Here is a 25,923-nt window from a genome sequence, read left to right on the forward strand (position 1 = left end):
GGAAGAGGCAGAGCCATGTAAGGGAACTCTGAGTACTAGAGACATTTACCATATGACGTAGCAATGAAATAGATCATCTTTCCTTAACTTTTAAGGAATAAAAGACATAACAATTTTAAAAAAGAGGATGAATTTGCTTAAGTTCCATAGTTCACCAGCTATAAAGTAGACTTTGGGGGTGAAAAAAAAACACAACAGCACTACCAGGTTACCCAATCAATTCCAATATGAAATGCTCAATCATTTTTTTCTTTAAATTTTTTTTTAGTTGTAGATGAACACAATATCGTTATTTATTTTTATGTGGTGCTGAGAGTTGAACCCAGTGCCTCCCACGTGCTAGGCAAGCCCTCTACCACTGAGCTACAGCCCGGCCCCATCATTTTTTTCTTCATAAGCAAACTCTTGACAAATTGTGGGTGTTTTGGAGAAAGGGATAAATGGAGAGTGGGTGGAGGGTGTGATTATAGGTACTGCCTATACTCAGTACTGCCTGTATTAAGTACAAATCTTCTGCATCATTTGTTTTTAAATAAAACATTTAAAATAACACATAATAACACACAAATCAATGTAAGCTGTCATGGGAAAATGATATTTAACCATGTGGAGATTGATGCTCAGCTCAGACAATCATAGGCTTCCCTCAGTGGACCCCAGAGCTACTAGCGGTATGGTGGGCAGGCTTTGGGGTTAGGTAGGTAAGTTCAGGCAAATTGACATTCTATCCATACGGATGGGGAAAGTCAGCCTTGCTAGTAAAATGAGAATGGTAATTATGTCTTCTTTATGGGGTAGCTGTAAAGATTTAATGAAATCGTGCATGTGAAACTCTTGGCACAATGCCCGGAACACAGTAAGCTCTCAATAAATGAGAGCTAATAGTATCTTCTAAGAAAGTGACACATCTGAAAAATGAAGTCTCCCCTTGGCTTCTCCTGGCCTAATTTTAAGTCCCAGTCCTCTGGTGGTTTTTCTGCTCTCTCCCTCACATTAACCCCTTACATGGGCCTTAAACATCACTGCTCATAGATTTTTATCATACTCATGTTTGCTTATTCAATTCGTTGTCTAATTTATTTGTTTTACCTCAGATACCTTTGGCTTGTTTGAGGGAATGGCAATAATATCTGACACTTTGGTGACTCCCTATGACCCAACACAAAGCAAAGTACATTGACAGTGCTTTGCATGTGTTGGGTTAATAGTACATCGATACTGAAATTTTGTTAACTTATTAGTTTAAGTTAGTAAATAGTATATTTAGATTCATAATTTTATGTAGCTAAAAAATAAACAAATGACCTGCAAGAAATAAAGTGCAGTACTTGGAGAAAGATTTAGAGAAAAGAATAAGGTGTTAGGGAGGGGGAACCTGGAGTAGAATTTATTCTTTATTTGACTTTGTTGGGGGGAACAGTGACTAACGTTTGAGGCTTCCCATTAAGTGTCCAATGGTTGTTTAAACCAGAGCATCTTTGCTATGAATAAAACTGCTTTGTATTCTGTGGTTGTAGACTTGGAAGGAACCTTAATTTTCATCACATCCTCTGCTCCACTTCATAGACGAAGAAACTGAGAACAGCAACACTGGAGAATTCTTTACTGGTAGGGCCGGGTCTAAAATTCAAGATCCTCTGACTACCCTACCTTTAAAAGTAAGCGCGGTTGCTTTAATAGCGTCAGCACCTGTTCTTCCAGCTTCCGAAAAGACAGAAGCTATTAATTTCTCTTTCATCAATGCCGAATTTCTGGTGTGTCTGAGCTTCGTTTTCGTCCAGGCTGCAGCTGTCTAAACCACTGAGACCGAATGTTGGACGGAGGAGGCACCTTTCTGCTGAAATCTGTTCAATCGCGACACCCAGATACAGAAAAAATAAAGTGACAACTCATTCAGTCGGGAGCCAAATTTGGGATGTCTCTTAGTTCGTCCACGCTCCTTGTGGTGGAAACCAACGCAGCAGCCCAGGAAGGACAACGCTGCCACGAACAACCGAGTGTTTCCTTTGGTGGGCCAGGATATCAGCGGCTGGAAGGTGAGAGGCACAGGTCATTTGAATGGCGACTTCATCATCTGTAAATCTAAAAGAGACTATAATCCTTTGGGAAGTTTTGAGAACCAAATATCTTCACTAAGCACGTTTGGGCTGCTTCTGTCATCACCACTGTCGTTATTGTGCTAGCAAGGCTTGGATTGCTTAAGTTGTTTTCTCCCGCGCCGATTCTAGCCAGCCTCTGCCTGCCCATGGCCACACCTTTCGGTGTCCGAAAGTGAAGGGCTGCCGGGCGCCTCTGGACGTCCAGGGGAGGAGGGAAGCCCGCGCAGCACGCATGCGCGCCAGGGAGTCCCTGGCCTCTCATAAGAGCACCGCGCAGCGCGGCACCAAGTCGAGTCGGAGCTGGTCTGGCGCCGAGCGCACAGAGTGTGCAGACGTCCGCGGAGCTCGGCTTCTCCCTGAGCCTCGAGGACTGAAACTTCCGTGGGAGGCTCCTCTTGGCGCTCACCTCCTGAGGGCGCACCAGCGAGGGGGAGAGGGAAAGCCGGACGGAGGCTGCCTGGCGCCGGGGGAATCGCGCTGCAATCGAGGAGCCACGGACCAGCAGTTCGCTTGGACCCGCGCCCAGCAGCAGCCGCGGCGGCCGCCAGCCGGGCAGACCCTCCGGGCGGTAGCGGGAGGTCCGCCGGGCCCCCTCCGGTGTCCTGGACGCTCCCGGGGCGGCAGGCGCTGGGAGGATTGACCGGTCAGGGGAGCGTGGGAGCCGCAACGCCGAGGACTGCCCGGGCGGCGTGGCCGAAGCCATGTGGACGCAGTTCGGAGCTGCGGAGACTGAGCGCTGCCGGCCGCTGCACTTGCTGCTCGGAACCCTGCGCGCGCTGCCCGCTTTCTTTGCGGTTTCTGGCTGCCCGCGAGGTGAATGAAGAAGGGGAGACGCACCCCACTCGCGTACCGGACTCCCACGCTTAAGCCCCAGGGCAGTGACCTGGCTTCAGATCTGCAGCGGAGTGCCCAGCAGTCGTCGGCTCCAGTGAGCGTCCCCTCGAGGATGCACGGGGAGGGTCTGGTTGCGCGTGAAGCCTCCAGGGATTGAGGGACAGCAGCCCCGGACGTCCTCTGACTCTGCACCTCGAGAATTCCCAAACAGCTAGTGCCATTGGGACGGCAAGTCCTGGAAGGGACCTGGTCTCCCAGCTTTCGAAGGGAATGACTTAGGAGCCCTAGCCTTACAGCCTGGCGTCCACAGCTCCCGAGGTCGCGGCAGAGGGGAGTGCCTTTTGTGGAAAACGCCGCCGAAGCGATAGTCAGCGAAGAGTCCCGGTATTCACGGGGCACACAGTTCTCCGAGAATACTCTGTGTTCTCCGGAGACTCTTCGCCTGCGCCCAGGGTGGTGCCATGTGGGGCGGACGCCACTCATCCGCCGCCTCCTCCCTGAACACAGCTTCCCTCTTGCAGCTGCTGCTGGCTGCGCTGCTGGCGGCGGGGGCGCGGGCCAGTGGCGAGTACTGCCACGGCTGGCTGGACGCGCAGGGCGTCTGGCGGATAGGCTTCCAGTGCCCCGAGCGTTTCGACGCCGGCGATGCCACCATCTGCTGCGGCAGCTGCGCGTTGCGCTACTGCTGCTCTAGCGCCGAGGCGCGTCTGGACCAGGGTGGCTGTGACAACGACCGCCAGCAGGGCGCGGGTGAGCCTGGTCGGGCGGACAAAGACAGCCCCGACGGCTCGGCAGGTAGGGCTACCTGGGGCCCTGTGCGAAAGGGGAGAGCAGTTGGACTTGCATGGAGGGCACTGATCTGAGAACTTGGAGAAGGAGAAGGAGTTAGGAGCCCTGAGATTTCAGGAAAGGGATTAGGACCAGGAGGTGGAGCCTACATTCTTTCCCATCCATTAATTTGTGCGAAGTAGGGCACCAATTCGTTGCCCTTGGCCTCAGTTTCCCCATAGGTCCGCTAAGGGGTGGCAAGGCTTAGATTTTCCGAAACAAATCACACACCTACCGCAATGTGGCCACACACAGCTCCCAAATTTCTTCTGTCCAGGGTCCTCTGCCCCTCCCGTGTGATCTGTCTGCCTAGGACTTAATATCTTGGGGATACACAAGGACATGGTGAGAACTTCCTTGAAGGCTTCTCCGAAGGAAGGCAGTTCCTGGGGTTTTTGGAGTGGGTGATGTACACTTTACCAGACCTCAGGGAATTCAAACCGTCTGCACCTCTCCCCCCTGCCCTGGCTGGGTCTCTCCTTACCACATGGACTTGGTAGGTGTGACATTGCTCTTTGTGTCTTAAGATTTTTAAAAAATTTATGTATATAAAATTATATATATGATCATAAATACATACAGTCACACACATATACACACATGCACCCATATATGTGTATATGTACACATATATGGGTGCATGTGTATAGATGCATGTGGGTGTGTGTATAGATTTTTTAATTGCCAAAGCCAGATTTGGAAAATAAACAAACCTACAAAAGAATTTGATAGGTTACATTTCCTCCACTCTTTGGAAGCCTTCCCAGACTGCCTCCCTGGAAAGTCTGCATTTATTTGCAAGAGAAAGAGTGTGTAGTTTGGGATTGGAGAGGGGTAGAGTCAAATGGCAAGCATGTCTCAGACATGGTGTCTCATTTTTCTGTAGTTGTATTAATTAACTGACTTTATACCAGCACCCAGGGGTAGAACTGCCAGGACATTGACACCAAGTAGGTTCTGTGTTGGCCTGGTAAGAGACAGTTCTTTTCAGTGTCATTCTCCTTAGTGAAGCATTTTATTATCATACTACTCCTTGATGCTCTGCCTTGAATCTGAAGAGAGGAGAACTGAGGGTAATTCTAGAAAAGGTGTCATCTTAAAATGCAAGCCCAGCCTTGCAAAGTGTGTGGCCTCGGAATAAAGCCTGGAGAAATGAGCCAAAGCCCAAACTGCTACAAAAAGGTGTCTGTTAAGTTGGGCCCATTAATGATCTCTAAAAGTTGGGATGGCTTTGGACAGATCAGCAGGCATCACACTAGTCCTGATGCTTGTGTTGTGCATGGGTGCCTTCTTCATGCCTCTTTTAAATCTATTTCCTTAAATCCTGTTTCTTTCACATAGCCTCAGCAGTGAGGAAGGACGACCTGCCTAATTAAGCCTGTGGGGGGTGGGGGGAGTGGGGCTTATAGTAGCCCTGCATTCTTTACCCCTGTGTAATTATTTACACTTCCAATTAAAAATCCTGGAAAGAGAACAGTTATTTCTCCCCAAAACTCATTATGTAGACTGAGACTGGTTTGAGCTAGTTTTTGCTCTAGTGTTGGTGGTAAATTATTATTATTTTTCTCTTTTACTATTTTTTTGTTTACCTCTTGATAACATATTTGGGACTGGTGTCTTAATGTAGAGAATGACATGTTTATAGTATGTGTAGGAAAAAGTTGGGCATCCACTGCTCTAGCCCTTCATAGTTAGCCTGCAGTGATAGTGTAATCAGAGTAGTACTGCTTCCTCAGGCCGGCTATGTTGCACACTGTAGCAATACTCTGCCTGCCAGAATGGACACTATATATAGAACTGGCTCTGCTCAGCAGTGAGATTCAGGGAGATCTTTCATTGTCAGCCTTTGGCTAAATTACTCAAAAGTAGGTTTTACTTATAAGGTATTATTTCTCAATGATTCCAGGTGATGCTGGATTCTAAAAACACTGATTCCAGGAATACAACAGTCAAAGGAACATAATTTAAAAGCCCACTGCACTAAGGGACAGTCAAAGGGTATTTGCAGATCTGACCTCAGAGGTATTGGCTTCTTCCTAAAATGCTGCCCATCTGATCTTGTGCTGGCACTGTGGTTAGCCAAGGCAAGATCCAGTGTATTTTTCAATCAAATAGGGAGGTCTGGGGGATGCAGCTAGAGGTAGAATGCTTGCTTAGCATGCTCAAGGCCCTGGGTTCTGTCCCTAGTACCTGCAAAAAAAAAAAAAAAAAAAGGAAAAGAAAAAAAGAAAAAGAAGCGGGACAGGAACATATCAAAAACATACCAGGTTCTAAAGCATGGAGTGGAATTCTACGGAAGTGGCTCAGATTTCTTCTGCAGGTTTCCTCTTCCTGTTTCTGCCCCCAACAGCCTACTTTCTAAAGTGTCGTCTCTGTGACTCCCAAAAGACTTTTTTTTTTTAAAAAAAAAGAAAATAATTTAAAAAATGGAATTCGATACTGGTTTTAGTAAAGTGTTTTTTTTAATCTTATGGTTTTATTTTTCAAGAATAAAACCTAAATAAATGCTGAGTATGATAAATACCATGGTTCTCCTCTACAGACTTTGCATACAACCTTGGGTGCAACTGAACCTCTAGGCATCCTCCCTGCACCCTCATCCTTCCTGCATGCCTTCTTGGCCCTTGGTGGGCAACTCCTTTGTAGAACAAATGGATTTTTGTTCCTGATATTTGTTCTCAGTATACTTTTTCTTCTACATCACAGTTTCATCACTAGATGCCCCACACTGGGCAGGATGCCTCACCCAAGGACCCATCCCTTCAACAGACAGGAGTGTGTAGAAGTTTCTGCTATTTTTGACTGACACATAGTCATTGTACATATTTATAGGGCACAAGGTGATGTTTCATTCATGTAAAAATTGGGTGATGATGAATTCATTCAAAATTGCCCTCTTCTAGATGTTTTGGGATATAAAGTGCATTGTTTTTAAATTGTACTCACCCTACCTAGCTCACCAGAGCTTATTCCTCCTATCTAAATACTAACTTGTATCCATTGATCAGTCTTTCCATCCCCGGACCCTACCTGCTACTCTCCCTAGTCTCTGGAAACTACTATTCTACTTTCAATTTCTGTGAGATGAACTTTTTTAGATTTGTGGAGACTTTTAAACCCTTCCTTGATTTCTCATGCATTATACTCTTTTTTTTGGAAATAATAGTGGCTCAGAGTCTGACCTAAATTGTTATTTATCTACTTTTGGAAAAAGAACTTGCTAAAAAAAAAAAATGGCAAAAGACATTTTCAAGGAATGTAAGAAAATTTCCTGAAAAAAAAAAAAAGAAAGACTTAAGAAATTCAAACTCATTATTATTTGGTACATCCTACTAAATCTGCTAGGGCAGATTTAAACTTAGGTAGTTCCATTATTATAGGAAGATTAGAATCCTAGCAATTTTAATAATTTAAGCCCATGTTTTGCCATCTTGGGTATGTCTCAATCATTATAATTGATGACTTTAACTGTAAATATTAACAGTTTCCTTTCTGAGAGTCAATCTAGCATATCCATAGGGTCCTGGCACCTCTCCTGGATACTTGGTAAAAGATGGTGCATCTTATGTACTGCTAACATGTGGACTAACCAGTCCAGGTTAGGTCCTTTGATTCTGGATATCAGTGTGGCTTATTTATCGTGGCCTCCACCAGTCACCCATTTTAACTGCATTCTTATAGTAAGTCATAATGTTTCTGTCCTTTTCTCTAGTGCCCATCTATGTGCCATTCCTGATCGTCGGCTCTGTGTTTGTGGCCTTTATCATCTTGGGGTCCCTCGTGGCAGCCTGTTGCTGCAGATGTCTCCGGCCGAAGCAGGAGCCTCAGCAGAGCAGAGCCCCGGGGGCCAACCGCTTGATGGAGACCATCCCCATGATTCCCAGCGCCAGCACTTCCCGGGGGTCATCCTCCCGCCAGTCCAGCACAGCTGCCAGTTCCAGCTCCAGTGCCAACTCAGGGGCCCGGGCACCCCCAACAAGGTCACAGACCAACTGTTGCTTGCCTGAGGGGACTATGAACAATGTGTATGTTAACATGCCCACAAATTTCTCCGTGCTGAACTGTCAGCAGGCAACCCAGATTGTGCCACATCAAGGGCAGTACCTACATCCCCCATATGTGGGGTACACGGTGCAACATGACTCTGTGCCCATGACACCCGTGCCCCCTTTCATGGATGGCCTACAGCCTGGCTACAGGCAGATTCAGTCCTCCTTCCCCCACACTAGCAGTGAACAGAAGATGTACCCTGCAGTGACTGTATAGCTCACAAGTCACCCACTGGATTCCTTTATGAGGCTGAGAAAAACTGGGGTGGATTCTTCAGATGGAAGCCTGTGCATGTCAATGGTATTTATGGCACAGTTGTTTTGTGTGGCTTCATTTGCCCCCAGAACTGTAGGAAACGTCTCTGAATTAGCGTTTCTGGATGTGTTTCCTCCCAGTGTATGGATGGATTCATGATGGACAAATAACATCCACTGGAGCCGCCACCTGTGTTGTTGATGTGACAGATGCTTGAGCCCTTAAGTGCCCTTGAGGTGTGGTATCAGAAGAATTTTGTACACTGATGAATTAAGGGATTTAATATGTCATCATTATTATTTCTTTTTGTTGTTGGGTTTTAACTATACAAGAACAGAATACTTACCTCCCTTTATCCTGGGCCATTTTTTTTTTTTTACAAGCATCTAAGGTGAAGGGAAGACATGAATAACTCAGTTATTATAAAAAGAAACCAGTTTGAACTCTATGAGATTAGTCATCAGTCTCACTATTCCATAGGCACATCTTATTTCATTGTAAAAAGATATATATATTTTGTCTATTTTTGTGCTTTTTTGCCCTATTTTGTGCTTTTTTTTTTTTTTTTTTACCTTGTGTAGAGACCTTATTACCAAATGATTTTCTACATTATAAAGAGACTGAAAGAAATCGTGTAGTTCCTTAACAAATGAGGACATTTCAGAACTCTGGGATTATTTTAATCTTGAAGTAGTGGGTGGTAGAGTAATGAAACCATTCATCCCTTTCTTGATGGTATCTCAGTATTCTGGCTTTACTGGGATGTCTGAGAAGTAATTGGATTTTTTAAAATACTGAAATCATAAAACCATCACCTACTACTTCTCTGGGTTGCTTTTAATTTTGCCATGCATATGGCTTGGCATTGTGTTCTGCTTGATTTTCAGATCCCCTTGTCTATGTAGCAGTGAGGGCATAGTTATAAATGAATACCAGTGTTTCTACCTGGATCTGATAAAACATTTTTTTTGTGTTTTAATCATAAAAACTCAAAGGAATGTTTTGTATACCTTCTCACTTATAACCTGAGACGTGGAGTGAAATTTAAACCTCAGACATGGCATTACTTTGCAAATCATAAGGCTTTTATACTCTTGTTAGCAAAAGTAGCATATTTTTCAAGGAATAAGGACTATTAAGTCAAGAGAAAAACTTTTCAAAGAGATATTGCCTTTGTTTCCCCACAGTTCTTATTATTCTTTTTCAGGCCTCAATAAGCACTGTGTTCGTTGCCAATGTTTTGAATTGCCAAAATCAAGTGAATTTATTTGTGTATTACTTATTAAAAGTTTTAAGTATATGCAAGTAAATTTTCAACTGCTAGCAAAACAAAGATTTGTAATTAAACAAATCATTGTAAGATACGGTCTTTTACACATTTATGTCAGTGGCTACCTGTCATCTATTCTTCTATCATCTATCTCATGACTGAATAATGTTAAGCCATTGTTGGCAACGGGTATCAGTAAAGATACCCAATCATAGTTTTTAATAACCAAAGGCAGGGGAAAATCATATTACTTATTAATAAATATTTTATGGTGTGAATTTCTAAGAGAGTTGGGCTTTTTTAAAAAGTTTTCATTATACTTGGTGATTTTTCAGATGTTCTAGTAAATCTGTTAATAAAATACAATTACTAAAAATCATAAAATATTGCTTTTTAGACCAAGAGACTACTTTTAAAAGTAATCAGTATCTAGGAGGTTTGGTTGCATGTTCTGTGTGTGAGTCAGTAAGTATCATTTTACATATTCTGTGGGACCTGTTGACAACACAAAAGATGCAGTTCTTTGGGGATCATGATGTCATCAAGCTAATTTGTATTCCCAGTATTGTTTTTGACAGAGAATTTCTGCTTACCTAAGGAAGTAAAGTTTACTTCTTAGAAGAAAGGGACCTTAGAAATCGCTCACCATAGGGCTTGATGAACATTTTCAGTGAAGAACCAGAGAGTAAATATATTAGGCTTTTTTGCAGCCATTCAACTAAAGTAATAGCACAAATATAGCTATAAATGTAAATAGGAAAGGCTGGACTCCAATAACACTTTATAGAATATACTATATTTATGTATAGTATATATTTATGTCATATGTCATAAAGACAATTTATAAAAAATGTCCCCAACCATTTCCAAAGGTAAAACCCCTTCTAAGCTCCTGGGCTTTAAAAAAGCAGTCAGTGAGCTGTATTTTGCCCATGGACTATATAGGTGGCTAGTCTTTAAACTGATGCCTTTTCCTTACTAGATAAAGGAGTCACCTCTGTGATGTTCTTGACAGGCTTTTAAATTTTTCATTATTTTAAAATTTGGGTTGGAGATTGATGCTTAATCACTGAGCCACATCCCTGATCTTTTTAATTTTTTATTTTAAGACAGGGTCTCCCTAAATTGCTTAGGGCCTTGCTAAATTGTTAAGGTGGGCCTTGAACTTGTGATACTCCTGTCTTAGCTTCCTGAGCTGCTGGGATTAGAGGCATGCCAGTTTGGAAGGCGTTTTTAAAACACAGGAGTGGGCAATATTTGCTACTCTGTTACAAGACTGTTACTTTTTCCTCCTTTTCCTATGTGGTGGTAATGAAAGTAAAAATGCACTTTAATAAATGAAATGAGATTTTTTTTTTCCACTCAGTGAATGCTACTGGGTCTTTACAAACATAAAACACCATGAGAAGCAATCTCAGACCTTTGGTTCAATCTTAGGAATTAGAGAAATTTAGCAAAACAGGTGTTCAAATGCCTGGATTAAATGTATCTTCCTTGCTGTCATGAAATATAAAAAATCTGAGCTTGCAAGGTATAATTTCCACTCAGTAGAAATATTTTACAGTCTATGGAAAACTAGTTTGCTGCTGCACATTTTCTAAGGTCTCTAAATCTTTATTGTTGGTTCATAATAGTTCCAGGGGAATCTCTGTTTTTCAAAGAGAAAAATCAGATCTTTGATTGCAAGAAAGAAGTTCCTGTGTCTATTAAAGAGTGGAGATTACAAGTCTATAATTTCTGCTACTGCAGAAGAAAATTAAAATATACCCTCTCTCAAGCTGGGGATGTGGCTCAATGTCCAGGATGTGGCTCTTGTCCAATATGCTGGAGGTCCTGTGTTTTGTGCCCAGCATTGCCAAAAATAAATGAATTAAATAATGATGTCAACAGCCAAGTGGTGAGAAGACCACTAAGACAAATGTGGTTTAGCATATTCACTCTGCAACAGGCCCCTTCCCATAACCTTCCTGTTCTTAAGTTTCCACAAGCTTAACAAATTCTGTTTCATCTGTTAAATTTATCTTGAGCTCATTCATTCAAGATTGTACAGTTTTACTTCATGAGTTCTGTGACCCATACTTACCTTGTTCTGTTATGAACTAGGATGTGGGTTTCCTTCAGAATCATCTCCTGAGGAAACACTAAATGTTAGAACAAGGTTTATGATGCCAGGTTGGGGCTGTAGATCATGGCAGAGGACTTGGCTGGCATGCCTGAATGCATGAGGCCCCGAGTTCAATACCACACATATACACAAAGGTTCATGATACCAGTCAAAGCAGGTGTTCACAAATGGACTGACCTGCAGAGAAGGTTTGCATGCTGCCTCACATTGAGATAGAAAAGAAATTGGAATGATATGTTCTTTTCTCAGTCTGACTCCTACCCAGTAATAACGGAGGGATCTTTTAGTGCGAGTATCCCTACCACACTGTTCTCAGTGATTCACTAAAATGGGTTAGCAGGTTAATAAACAGCATGTTTGCTTTTAGTTGGTTGAACTTCCTAAATGCTAAAAGGAATAAATTCAATTAACAAGGAATAAATTTAATTGACTTCAGAATTACTATTTCCCTGATCTTAATCTGTTTTTTTTTCTGATTAGTCAGAATGTCGTCATTAAAATATGTAATTTTAATATTAAAATATGTAATTTTACTACCATGTTACTACATGGAGCAGATCTCTATGCCTGCCATGTGCATGAGGCGCTTATTGGTATGTGGGGGCAGAGGTGACAGTGTGCAGAGAAATTAGACTCACCCTGTCAGTCATTCAGAGAGAAAACAATCATGGCATGCACTTGCCAGCTCTACAGGACTTCCCTGGATTACTGCTGAGTAGATAATGTGTTTGAAGTATTGGCTCAATGCATTTTTAAAAAACATGATCATTTCCTTTTTGTGCTTAAAAAAGAAGAGAACAATCGAAGCCTCTGCGGAAGTCACATGCCACTTGTCTTGGTCAGAGGAATCTCAAGGCATGAAGTGGATGGTGATGCTAAACCTAACAGGGAATCGAGACTCTGGGGATCCTGCCAGGAAGGCCCAGGTGAGGGGCTGGGCCTGGCCACTGGTCAGGCACAGTCTGGTGTTCAACTTTTAGAGCACCTTGCATGTTTAAAAAGGGCAGCTCCGATTGTCCAAGGAGGAATGAAGCAGGTGTGCACAGGAGAACACCCTTCCTCCTCGCTCCATCTCAGAGCTTGTCTTCTGCTTACGATGGTGGAGCCAGAGGACATTGTCTTGATTCATTGCCATCCCTACTCCCCACCGGAAATCAATCAACATTTCTTTGCCTTTTGAATTTTTTTCCTTAGTTAACTGAAAGAACGGATGTTACTGTGATTCAAGAGTCTTCTAAGGGTTAAGTAAAAGATAACAACCAATTAGACAATATTCACACCTTTCTGGAAAATTACGGCATTAAACTTGGTGAATTGGTTTTAGTTTCTTTTGCCTCCTTTGCTCTGTTCTTCTGTATAGACTCATTTAACAGTGGAAAATAGAAGAGGAAAACCCTAGGAAAACCCTCAGTTACTCCAAGTAAAGATGTGAGGTACTTTTGCATACCACCTATAACCCTACACCACCATGACAGAATGACTTTGAGATAAACATATGAAGTTTTGAGCAGGGATCTGGTTCTGAGGATCATGCTGCCACTTACTGTTAAACCTTCAGAATGTCTTCAACATTTATACCCACAATTGAAGGTCCTAGATCCAAATCAAGACAAGAAGTTAAAACTTAGTGCTCTTTTACGTTTCTAAATGAAAGATTATAAAGAGGGTAAAAAGTTTACGATGGTGGCCTTCAGACTGATCTTAAACATAAAAACTTGCATTTTAACTTCAACCATCTTGAAGGGTAGGTCATTTAGAAAAATCATATCTTATACAATGCATTATTTACTCTGGAGACTGAACAGCTGCAGACCACTGATTGCCATCTGCAACCTGTATATAAAATTGCCACGTGTGTGTATACATAAATGTGCAGAAGGATCACAGGGAAATTTAAAGCAGAACAATCTTATTATATGGGGCTAGCGCATTCAAGATTGTGAGTTTGTTTGCAGTCAGTGCTCAGCTTTGTTTTTCTAGCAATAGTTTTTTTTTTTTTTTTTCTCCATAGAACCTCCTCTGGATTAAGTGGACCCAAGTTAGAACCCATTTCTACCATTTGTGGTGGTGTGGCTTCAGATGAGGGTTTGTTCTCTGAACCTGAGTTTTTGGTTAAAGGGGACTAAAAACACCCATCTCCAAGGGTTGGTGTGCAGACAAAGGATATTTGCTAGCACAGGGCTAGCAGCATCCAGTGGGTTTTTACAGTCAACATATAATTTAATTTTTTAGGCATTTTAAAATTTATCCAGTATAGAGAAGTACATCCTTAGAACTAGCTTAGGAGATTTTTTTTCTTATTTTTCTTCCAATAACAAATCTAAAGTGTTTTATTTTACCTGGGTTAGTCTCAATTTCTTGTTTTTAAGTGCGTAGGAGACTTGTACAGTATTGGCCTTTTCTGTCCCTTGCATCAATATCCCTCTTGGCGATGCCCCAAGTGGTCTTGTTTGCTTTCTCTGCACTTTACTTCTGTGACTTTGTAAATCCACAGGGCTCCTCTCACCCCTGTGTCTCTGGAGTGCTTGGCTATTCCTCCACAGTCTCTCTAGTCTGCCACTGGGCATCTCCCTGACCTGATCAAGTTTCAGTCAAGAATACAGACTGGGGGCTGTGGATATGGCTCAGTGGTACAGCACTTGCCCAGCAGGAGAAAGGCCATCAGCTTCATCTCCAACAATGGGAAAAAATTAACTATTAGTACGTACACAAACAGTCACCATCGTTATCTTTTATTTCTAATTAATTTTACTTTTTGATTGACACTGAATCATTTTATTTTAATTTTCTACTCAATTCACTACAACCTACACACAGCTAAAGCACATGCTCTTGGATGACTAGATCAATAAATCATCACTCACGTTAAGAAAGAGAAAAAATTTCTGTTGACAGCTCCCTTCAAAGATATGTGCTCCACCTCCATAGATTAGTTCTGCCTGGTTTAGAACTCACACACATCTGGGGTTCAAACAGTAGGTATTCTCTTGTGTCCAGCTTCTTTCACATCACATTATGACCATTGTTGGATGGAGCAGTGGCTTGTTCCTTTTTCATTGCTGTGCAGTATTCCAGTGTAGGACTCTACCCTAATTATCTGCCTACTCTGCTCTTGATAGACTGGGGTTATTTTCTGTTTTTGCTATCAGGTACATCTTTAAAGCTACCTCCAGGTGAGCATAAACCATTAGTCACACAGTTGTTTCAACACAAATTTGTATGAGAGATTGGTTTACGACGGGCAGAGTGGCTCACTCTAGTAATCCCGGCTACATGAGAGGTTGAAGCAGGAAAATCTCTTGAGCCAGGAAGTTTAAGAATAGCTTGAGCCCCAAAGGGAGACCCCATAAAAAAAAATTGGTGTTGGAGAACTGAAATAGCAAGAAGTGACACTGAGGTGACACTGAGGTGACACAGATAAAGTACTCGCAACATGAGAGGTTGAGGGTATTAGAAGGTAGAAGCTTGAAAGAATGGCCCTGTCCTGCTCAGGGAGAAGTGCCTGGTGACTAGGGCCGGTGCCCGCGATCAGGGGGACACTTTTAGGATAGTTCTGGAAGCATGAAAGAAATTCTAAAAGCTAGGGATGGGTCCTGGGGGAGGAAGAAAGGAAGTGGGGAGGGAAGGAAGGAAGAGGGGAAGGGGAGAAGAAAGGAAGGACAGCCAGGCACAGTCCAAGGGTCATGAGGATGAAGCTGAAACTGAGCACAAAGCACACCAACCCAACACAGCAGGAGCAGACCCAGCCTCCTCTCCTCTCTACTGCCCCCTAGGGGCAGAGCCTACTGTGCTGCCAGTAGGCACAGTGGGACCAGGCACTGCAAGGTCCCATCCCCTGCTCAAAGCCCAGAGTGTGTGGGAGGGGTCGAAGTCAGTACCTGGCACCTTCCAAGAGTTGACTGTGCTTGAAGAGTTCTAGTGGTTTTTCCTCATCTTCCTGAGGTTTGTGTTACATGAGTGTTTATTGCCTTCCTTTTAAGGTCAGAGGTTGAACTTAGAGCTGTTCATACATTCATTTTAACGCCAAGATAAAAATTAAATATTCCCTCAGGACAAGTTTGACAGCAGCCCCTGGACAGCGCTCCACACTAGTGCAGGCACCTTGGTCAAGGCCCACTTTAGAGGACATCTGGGGACAAAGCCCAGGCTTTGGAGGACAAAAGAGTTGACTTGAAATACATCTTCCATCTGTGACGAGTGTGTCACCATTCAGGAGGCCTCTCTGAGCTTCACTTGGTTAAACTGGGACTCACAGTCGCCCCTACATGGAGTTGTACAAGTCAGAGAGCTCGTGGCCCGGTGCCTGTCCCCACAGCGTCCTCGTCATACGCATGGCTTTTATAAGCTCCTTTCCAGGGACTCTGTGTCTAGGTGAATGGTGGGTTGGTTTGATTGAACTTTAGAGCATCTTTCAGACCTCACTAGCCACATCCTGGGAGGGTCCCTCCGTTGTCCTTCTGTCTGCAGTTTGGATCTAGAATGTCACCAAAGGCCCACATGTTAAAAACTTAGTCCCCAGCTTGGTGTTTGGGTGGAAACGTTAAGGCGGAGGGCTTGGAGGGAGGTCTCTGATCACTGGGGGTGTGCCCAGGAAAAGGCAGAAAACAGGAAGAGGAAGGGCTGGGGTCCCCACATCCTTTTCACCTGCTCCCTACCATCACGTACCACCAGGCAACAGGGCCCGAAGCACCAAGCCTACCAACCAGGGACTGCAGCTTCTGAAACAATGAGCCAAAATAAACCTTTCCTGGTCATCAGCTGATGACCTCAGGTTTCTGCTATACTGACTAAAAGCCCATTGACACACTCTGTTCTCATGTGAAACGATCCTTAGAAATCAGTCTGCAGGGCTTTTAGAGCTCATCCTAATCTATGCACAGATTCAACCAGATATCTTTATTTATAATACAAGTTTGTATTAAAAAGCAATTAGAAACAGTGGGAGGAAAATCAACCTTCAGGACTGCGAAGCAGTATGGATGGGATAGCCCTGGTCTCTGCTTCTCTCACAGGTACTTGGTATTATCCCCCTTTGTTCCCCCTTCCCATGGCACCTATTGGTGCCCTGACGTCATCCTGCCTTACTTATTTAATGGTATATCTTTACCCTTAAGTGGTATGTGCCTTGAGGATGGAAATCAAGGTATCTTCTTCTCTAAACAATTCCTCAGCCTCTAGTACCTACTGGCATTCAATGTTTGTGGAAGTAGAAATAAACATCGGGACACAAAGATTTTAAGTATTTCAAAAGGAGTTTTAAAAAGGAATTCTTAGGCCAATGCAAGAAAATATTTACTTAAGCATAGCATCCAATATTACTAGGCATTGCATAGACTAGCACATAGGCTTTTCTTTGATTATAAAAATTTTCAAGTAACCGATCAGTCCTTTATTGTGGGACCCTTTCTAGGTGACTCTCGTCCATGACCTGCACACATGAGTCAAACTGGGTTTAAATGGGCTGGCTGCAACATTAAGCTAAGTAGGTGGTGAAAATTACACAACACCTAAGTTTTTCAAATAGAGGGTAGGATGGCTCTTTGACCTGAAGGGTCAGCTTCCATATTGGAAAAGGAGCACTGGAAAGAGAGAGTGTGCACCTGGAATCCCTCTATTTATAGGGGGATCAAAAAAGGTTTTTCCATAGAATGTTCTTCACCAAATAAGGCAGGGGGTGGGCTGACCTCGCCCCAACAGGTAATGCCCGGGTCCAGAGCTGTGAGGAAGCAGACATCTTTGCTAACCCAAGGTGGAGGCCACCGCATCCCTCAGCCCAGACAGCGTGCAAAGCCAGACCAACACCCCTTGGGGCCAAGGCTGAGAGAGGATGCTTTCTATAGCTCATGGGTGGCCCCCACAGGTGACCTTTGTGCAAATGATATTTGCTGCTTCTGACTATATTTTAGTCATTGGTTGACTGTAAACATTTCGACTCACAGAACCAAGTGAGGGTTGTGAAGGTTTAAAATCACCAGAACCATCCGCAGTCCGATTTCTCCCAATATGCAGTTGTAAAGCTAAGCATAATCTGGAGTAGATTTTTTTTCTAGCTTGTAATATTGAGTTTTCATTTTCCTCTTTTTGGCCAGTACGATATTTCTATAGTAGCTTTAAGAAATTTCATAGCTACTTACAAGTTTATCAGAACAGAGAGACTCCTTGTGGAGCATCTAAGATCAATATTCATTCAGCAACCATTTATTGAACCTCATCAAAAACTCATAGGTTCAACAAGTTTCCTCCAATGTGGTTGTTAAGAAAAATTGCTTGACTGGTGGCCTTTGGGCCCATGTGCATCTCTACAATTGTAGAAAATGAGTTGGCAATTTTGGAACCTCTTCACTACAAGACACATTGGAGTGTACTAGAATACCATGCTGTCCTATATGTGTTGTGTAGACTTGATTTTCAGAGTAAAATACAGAGCAAGGTCCTCTCCATGGACATCATCCACAGGGAGGGCTGGTTCCTGAAACGCAGGCACACTGCTACCTGCAGCTTGGTTCTATGCATTCCCAGCTCAACAGAGCAGAGTCCCTTAGGCATTTAATAGGGTGCGAGTGAGGTCTGTGTTTTATTGCATCCTGCATCTTATGGATCGGGAAGCTGCTGCAAAACCTGGTCTTAATTTAATGTTTACTGTCACCATCATTGATAATGCACCAGTGAAACATTTCAGGATTTGACTTTACAAGACCTTTTCCATCTGTTACCTCAGCCCGGAGGCAACTTTCCCCCTTTCATTGAGGTCTCCAGAGTCCTCTTGTCTCTCCCACCTTAGTGTTTTATACACCCTTCATTCATTACATTTTGGTAGAATAAAAATGCTCACAAACCTTTTGAAATCTCTTCTGTGGAGAAGTAGAGGTGTTGGCCTCTCCCCTTGAGCCTGGGTATGTTTTGAGCTTCTGCTCTGGTAGAATTTTGGAAAGTGATGCTGTGCCGTTTTCTGGATCCAGGCATTAAAATCTGGCAGATTCTTCATCCTGCCACTGGGAACACTCTTAAAGCCCTCGACTGTTGCTGACACCATTCAGTTCCCCTGAGGCCACCATGGCAGAAAGCCCTCTCCATCAGGAGAGGATCTAAGATGAAAGAGAGGAGAGATGAAGATGCCCAGACAGCCTATGTGTACCCCCAGCTGCTGCAACGGGATGCCACAGTCTGTGGGGCTGGAGCAATACATACTTACTTCTCCCTGCTACGAAGCCCAGAAGTCTAAGGTCAGGGGGTCATGGTGGTGGGTTCTGGAAAGGCCCTTTTCCTGGTTTGCAGAAGGGACCTTCTCTCTTTTCACCAGGGCACTAATCCCATCATGATCCGATTACTTCACCAAATGCCATCATATTGGGGATTAGGATTTCAGCAGAGAAAATGTGGGGTCAATTTAGGTCTCAGACATCACTGAGCAGGGATGGGTCCTTCCTGCTGAGCCTTATCTCAATGGCAGATTTGTAAAAAAAGTAAATGATTCTTTAAAAATTTTGAGGTAAAATATACTGTCTTAGTCTGTTTTCTGTTGCTAATAAGGCAATGTCACCAACTGGGTATGTGGTCAAGGAAGGAGGTATACTTTGGCTCATGGCTCTGGAGGTGCAAGATTGAGGGTGTTGCCTGGTGATGGTCTTTCTGGCAGAGTCCTCAGGGGGTGCAGAGCACTGCACAGTGAGAGACAAGGAGTGTGTGTGTGTGTGTGTGTGTGTCTGGTCCTTTTTCTTATAAAGCCACCAGGACTCCATCATGGGGCTCCACCCTGATCACCTTTCACCTTAATCACCACCCAAACCCTAAGCACCACACTGGGTGACAACCCTCTTAGTACCTCACAATGGGGATTCAATTTCAACACATGAAGCTTTGGGGGACAGCTCAATCATTTTAAACTGTATATTTTGGTGGCATTAAGTCCATTCACGTGGCTTGCTGAGTAACCATCACTGTCATCTACCTCCAGAACTTTCTCAGCTTTCCAAGCTGAGACTTGGAAGCCCCGTTCCTTCCTGCCCCAGCCCCTGGCGTCCAGCATACTATTTCTTGTCTAGGCCTTTGACTACTCCAGGTTCATCGTCAGTGGGAATTCTGTAATATTACCTTGTGGTGTCTGGCTCATTTCAGTTAGTATGATGTCTTCAAGTTCCATCCATCGTAGCATGTATCAGGATTTCCTTCCTTTTTAAGAATCATATGTTAATGTTGTTTAATATTTTGAAGAACTTGCCATTTTAAGCCACTGGGTTTTTGAGGTGGTTTGTTGCCTAGTAACTGAACACTCTTCAGCTGTTTTTGGTGTATATACAGGTCTGTCTCCCTATGGGACCGAGTTCTTTGGGTGACTTATTTTTCCATATCATTAGTTCAGAGCAGAGGGCCTGGGATAGTTACGTAATGAGGAGGGAATGGGGATACTCATAACCAAGGGTGTTTCAGGCAGGTCTGGTGGCACACTCTGTAACCCCTGCTACTCAGAAGGCTGAGGCAGGAGGATCACAAATTTGGAACACCCCAGATCCTTGTCTCAAAATTTAAAACCATATCCTGTCTCAAAATTTTAAAACATCTGGGGATATAGCTCAGAGGTAGAGCGTCCCTCTGTCTAACCCTCAGTACCACAAAAACAAAAACAACAAAAAAACAAACAAAACTCAAGTTTTCAAACTGAAGAACAGCAGGCATAGACCAATCATAGCAGTCAAAGGCTTCAGAGTTGTTGGGTTGGGGGGTCTTGCCTGGCCAGCTTACCTCTTAGCTGCTAGATTGTGGAAGGCCTACAGTGGTGGAGCAATAAGGGTGGTGGTCACTGATCAACTGGTAGAGTTGTATTTCAATATTTTAACAAGTAGTGCAGTTGTACCAGCTTGGGTGTGCCATGGCAACCCTGTTATTATCACTTCATGAGGACCCTCAGGATAATCTACATCTGTTTCTGCAGGTGAAGAAAACGCCATGCAGGGAAGTTTACAGATTTCTTCAATGGCACGAAGTTTGGATCCAAGTGTTCTCTTAGTCTAATGTTCATTCCATTACACGAGCCTCATTGTGCGTGCAATAATAATAACAACAGGTCCTTGTGGGGAGGTGTATAAACTTCTTGGAGGGAGAAGGAGCACATGGGTGTAAGATGCCCAGTGTCTAGATGGTGCCAGCAAAACTATCAGAGGGCAGAGAAGGGAGCATTGTTCATGGATTAGTTTGACTAGAACCAAGCCTTTAAAGACAGGAAGAATTTAAGGCATCAGCAAGAAGAAGGGAGCATAAGGAGCAGACTGGGTGGAGAGGACCGGACTGAGATGTTAGAAAAGTCTGTGTCTGGCTAGGGTGGAAAAATGGCAGTCTAGAGACTGCCACTAGATGGGAAAGTGAAGAAGATGTAATGTCCCCTCACACCGTCATTACTTGTATGGTCAACAGGGACAGATCAAGTTAGAAGGAAGTTTTAAGAGGCTTTGTTGACAAGAGAAGGGAGATGGCATTCATTGAGAAAGACTGGACCACCCTACCTGCAGCTGCGGGATCTGGTTACCATTCATGCTGTTGGACACTGTCAGGTAACAGATCGTCCTCCAATTACAATGGCAGGATAAACCCATTGTCGGTTGAAAATGTAGTTAATTTGCCAATGCACGGACTACATCTGATCTACTACATATCTTGGCTTATAGTGCAGCACACTGTAGTGTTGGTTATTTCGCTTCATGATTTCCGGGCTTACTGGGAACTGTCGTGATTGCTGCTATCCAGCATCATAAGAGAAAACAGACTGCACAATGCTAGCCCTGGAAAAAAACCCAAGTTCAAAATCCCAGGTATGGTTTCTCCTGAATGACTTTTGCTTTCATCACATCATAAAGTCAAAAAAAACCCTAAATTGAAGGGAAGTCAGGAACTATCTATATATGTTCATCTGATCCGATCTCTCCCTCTAGAATGTGAGCTCCATGAGGGCAGGGACTTTGCTGAGTTCACCAGGACATCTCCAGTGTTGGTGAGGCAACTAGGATTCCAAGCAGCAACAGGAGAGGTGTCTGATACCCCCAAAACTGTAGCTCCCTGGTGCTAGGAGCCACTGCAAAGTATTACATTCATATGGAAATTGGGCTCCTACTGTTCTGTAGAAAGAGGTTCCAAGGGATTAGGCTCCACAGGTGTAGATTGGGCTGTGCTTTCTTTAAATTTAGATTCTCGCCCAATGCTAAAATTAAATATTCAAGGACATGATTTTAATGGGCTGCTGGACACAGATGCTGACCTCAGCATCATATCTCGTCAGGAATGACCAAAGCACTGGCCATTGCAACAAGCCACTCAAACGCTTCGAGGCCTAGGAGTGGCAACTAACCCCCATAGAAGTGCTATGGTATTAGATTGGAGGGATCCTGAAGGATGTGAAGGAACTATACAGCCTTATGTATTGGACCATCTTCCCATAAATTTATGGGGACGGGATATCCTAGATCAATTAGGATTGACATTAACAAATAACGTCAATTCTAACGCGCCCACTAGTAGGGCTAAACAAGGCTTTAGAAAAGAAAAAGGATTAAGGAAACAAGATCAAGATATGATAGCACCAATTCAAATAGATCAAGAAATAAATAAACATGGATTGGGTTTTCAAAAAGGGCCACTGAGACAATCAAAATTACATGGAAATCAGAAAGACCAGTGTGGGTTCCTCAGTGGCCCCTGACTAAAGAAAAGATACAAGTAGCCCACGATCTGGTCAAACAACAATTAGCGGAAGGACATTTACAACCTTCCGTATCTCCCCATAATACTCCCATTTTTGTCATTAAAAAGAAATCTGGTAAATGGAGATTATTACAAGATTTAAGAGCCATTAATAATGAGATGGTTATTATGGGACCTGCTCAATCAGGGATTCCCCAATTGTCTGCTTTACCAAAAACCTGGCATGTGTTAACTATAGATATTAAGGATTGTTTCTTTTCAATTCCAATTCATCCCGAGGATAGTCCACATTTTGCATTTACTATCCCTGCACTAAATCATGAAGGTCCTGATCAGAGATATGAGTGGAAAGTTTTACCCCAGGGGATGGCGAACAGCCCGACTATGTGTCAAATTTATGTTAATAAAGCAATCCAGCCACTTAGAAATCAAAATCCTGAACTACAAATATTTCACTATATGGATGATGTGTTATTAGCACATAAAGATAAGAACACATTGCTAGTATGTTATGCCACACTTACAAACTTACTAAAAAATTATAATCTAGACATAGCAATAGATAAAGTACAATTAAATTTTCCAATTAATTATTTAGGAGTTTTATTATCCTCAACCATGGTCCGTCCACCAAAAATTCAAATACGAGTAGATCAACTCAAATCACTTAATGACTTTCAAAAATTATTGGGAGACATAAACTGGATAAGGCCTTACCTAGGCATACCAACAGGAGAATTAGGACCCTTATTTGATATCCTAAAAGGTCCATCAGATCCAAATTCACCCCGCATGTTAACGCCTGAAGCAAGAAAGGCATTAAAAATCATTGAAACATATATGGAAAATATGCATTTGGATAGAATTGATATAAGTTTGCCTTTATTATTTATTGTACTACCAACAAAAAATATTCCTACAGGAGTATTTTGGCAAGAAGGTCCATTATTGTGGATACATTTATCGTATTCCCCTAATACTATTCTTACTAGATATCCTGAGGCTGTAGGACAATTAATACTCAAAGGGATAAAAGCAGCGAAGGGAATATTTGGGATTTCTCCCAATAAAATTATTACTCCATATACTATGGATCAAATTGATGAGTTAGCTAATGAGTTAAATACTTGGGCAATAATCATGTGTAAATCTAGTGTCTCATTTGATAATCACTTGCCATCTAATCCCTTGTTGTCCTTTTGGTCTAAGCATCCTGTAGTTTTTCCTAAAATGACAAAAAAAAACCCTATCATGAATGCTCCAAATATATTCACTGATGGGTCAAACAATGGTACAGCAGCGGTAGTTACCCCTGATCAAACTTTTACATTTTTAGTACCCAAACAATCAGCTCAAAAGGTAGAGCTCAATGCAGTATTACAAGCTTTTATGATGTTCAAAGATTCTGTATTTAATTTATTCTCTGATAGCCAGTATGTAGTTAATGCTATAGCATCCCTTGAAGATGCTGGTAGGATTTCTCCTTCCTCTACTGTTTTCTCTTTGTTTTCTGCTATACAAACTCTAATCTGGGACAGAAAAGATCCATTCTTTATTGGACATATCAGGGCACATACAGGGTTGCCTGGAGCCCTTAGTTTGGGTAATGAACTAGCAGATAAATCTACACATGACATACATATTTTCTCCACAATAGAAGAAGCTATAAATTTTCATAAAAGGTTCCATGTCAATGCTAATACCTTACAAAAACGTTTTAAAATAACTAAGGAACAAGCCAGACATATAATAAAACAATGTCAAAATTGTGTGACATTTTTACCACAAGTTAATCTTGGAGTCAATCCTAGAGGACTGATACCTAACCATATTTGGCAGATGGACGTTACACACTTGCCAGAATTTGGAAAATTAAAATATTTACATGTTACAGTTGATACTTCTTCTGGATTTTTAATGGGCTCCCTTCATGCCGGAGAAAAAACTAAAGATGTTATAGCTCATTGCTTACAAAATTTTGCCACTGTGGGTGTTCCTAAACAGTTAAAAACTGATAACGCTCCTGGTTATACGTCTAACTCTTTTAAACAATTTTGCTCATCATTTGGCATTACTCATATAACAGGAATCCCATACAATCCACAGGGTCAAGACATAGTTGAAAGAGCTCATCAAACTATTAAAATGTACTTATTAAAACAAAAGGAAGGAATTGGAAAAGGGTATATATCCCCCAAAGATAAACTTAAAATAACCCTTTTTACTCTAAACTTTCTAAATTTGGATTCATCAGGACTTAGTGCTGCGGAAAGACATATGTATCCGAAAAATGTACATAAGCCTAAGGTACTTTGGAAAGATATTCTAACAGGACAATGGAAAGGTCCGGACCCAGTAATAGTCTGGAGTCGGGGCTCCATCTGTGTTTTTCCACAGGAGGAACAGCAACCAATTTGGATTCCAGAGAGATTAACTAAAACAATTTCTACAGAAAAAGAAGATGATTTGACTCAAATCCATAACAGCTGATATCCAGAGCTCCAGCTTGGCTATTCTTACATCTACAACAGTGATTTACCACGGTGCCTTTTTCAATATCTATTTTATTATTACATTTTTCCCACATCATAAGGTTCTATTTTATTTATTTATTTATTTTCTCTTTCTTTTTGAGCTCATACAAACCTAGGTTAATGTTTTTCTGATCAGTTTTATTTTTTGACTGTGTTTTATTTTTTTTTAACTGTAAAGTTTTTAAACATTGCAATGGAGATTTCACCTAGGTATAGCTACAAGGCCTTTATTTACTATTGTCCTATATGTTCTATGTTATGTATGCACTGTTTTGTGTTGTATGTCTGTATGTGTGTATGTCCATATTTCATTTATAAGGAGCGCTCATATATAAATAGATATAAATGGATCCAAAAAAAAAAAAAAAAAAAAAAAAATCACATGACTTATATGGTTTAATTTAAATTAGGTAAACAGCTGTTATAAATTTTGCTTTTAAAGGTGGTTAACAGATCTGTTTGTTTACTTTCACCTTTCCTTTTCATTATATTTAACAATTCTATTCAAGATAATGTCTCTTTAGCACCATGGCCAGAATTCCCATCTCCATCCCAATGCCGGTGAAGACTAAGATAAAACCAAACTACAACTTCTATGATAGCTATCACAGTAAACTATATAAACTGATACATCAATCAATATAACTCAATAAGTATCCTCAATCAAGGACTTAATTTACTTTGGGAGAAAATGGACATATTGACAGACTCCTCCACTTTGAACTGCTCAATCAAGGACTTAATTTACTTTGGGAGGAAATGGACATATTGATAGACTCCTCCACTTTGAACTGCTTACACAACTTGCCTGGACTATGTATCACCTGTATGCATTGTGCTCTATTTGTTGATACAGTGAATTATGGTAGTGCTGAAATATCTTAGCTGCTGTGTCACCAGTGTTACTGTTCTTCCTAAGGAGCCGTCAATTGGCTTGGTGTCGTGGCATTTCTGTATCTTCCTCCCTTCTACTAGTGATGGTCTAAAACTTGGGGGCCAACAGAGGTGAGGCAAGAACCTCACCCCCCCACTGGCACCAAAATTAAATTTGGGGGCCAACAGAGGTGAGGCAAGAACCTCACCCCCCCACTGGTGCTTAAGCCTATCCACAAGCATGGCTATGCTAGACCGGTAATCAATGACGGGTTGATCTGATTACAGTGGATTCAACCTAAGACAGGAAACTGACATGTAAAAGTCAGTTCTCCCATGACGGGTAAGAACCACATGTTAAATTGG

At 42.3% G+C, this 25,923-nt stretch overlaps 1 protein-coding gene across 1 annotated transcript; it reads left to right on the forward strand.

Annotated features, from left to right (window-relative positions):
• Nucleotides 1-3,394: 3,394 nt before the first annotated feature.
• On the forward strand, nt 3,395-9,621 carry Shisa2 (shisa family member 2). The gene is made up of 2 exons (XM_005337570.5): nt 3,395-3,728; nt 7,474-9,621. The coding sequence occupies exons 1-2, from the start codon at nt 3,395-3,397 to the stop codon at nt 8,025-8,027; spliced, it is 888 nt and encodes a 295-aa protein (XP_005337627.1). The 3' UTR covers nt 8,028-9,621.
• Nucleotides 9,622-25,923: the final 16,302 nt, after the last annotated feature.

The sequence above is a fragment of the Ictidomys tridecemlineatus genome, chromosome 6 (assembly GCF_052094955.1).
Source record: "Ictidomys tridecemlineatus isolate mIctTri1 chromosome 6, mIctTri1.hap1, whole genome shotgun sequence".
Classification (NCBI taxonomy): Eukaryota; Metazoa; Chordata; class Mammalia; order Rodentia; family Sciuridae; genus Ictidomys; species Ictidomys tridecemlineatus.

Excerpts from the sequence above, each read along its gene's own strand:
- Shisa2 (XM_005337570.5), top strand. The coding sequence starts at position 3,395 with ATGTGGGGCGGACGCCACTCATCCGCCGCCTCCTCCCTGAACACAGCT. Across the intron at positions 3,729-7,473 it reads CAGCCCCGACGGCTCGGCAG|TGCCCATCTATGTGCCATTC; the intron begins GTAGGGCTACCT and ends CCTTTTCTCTAG.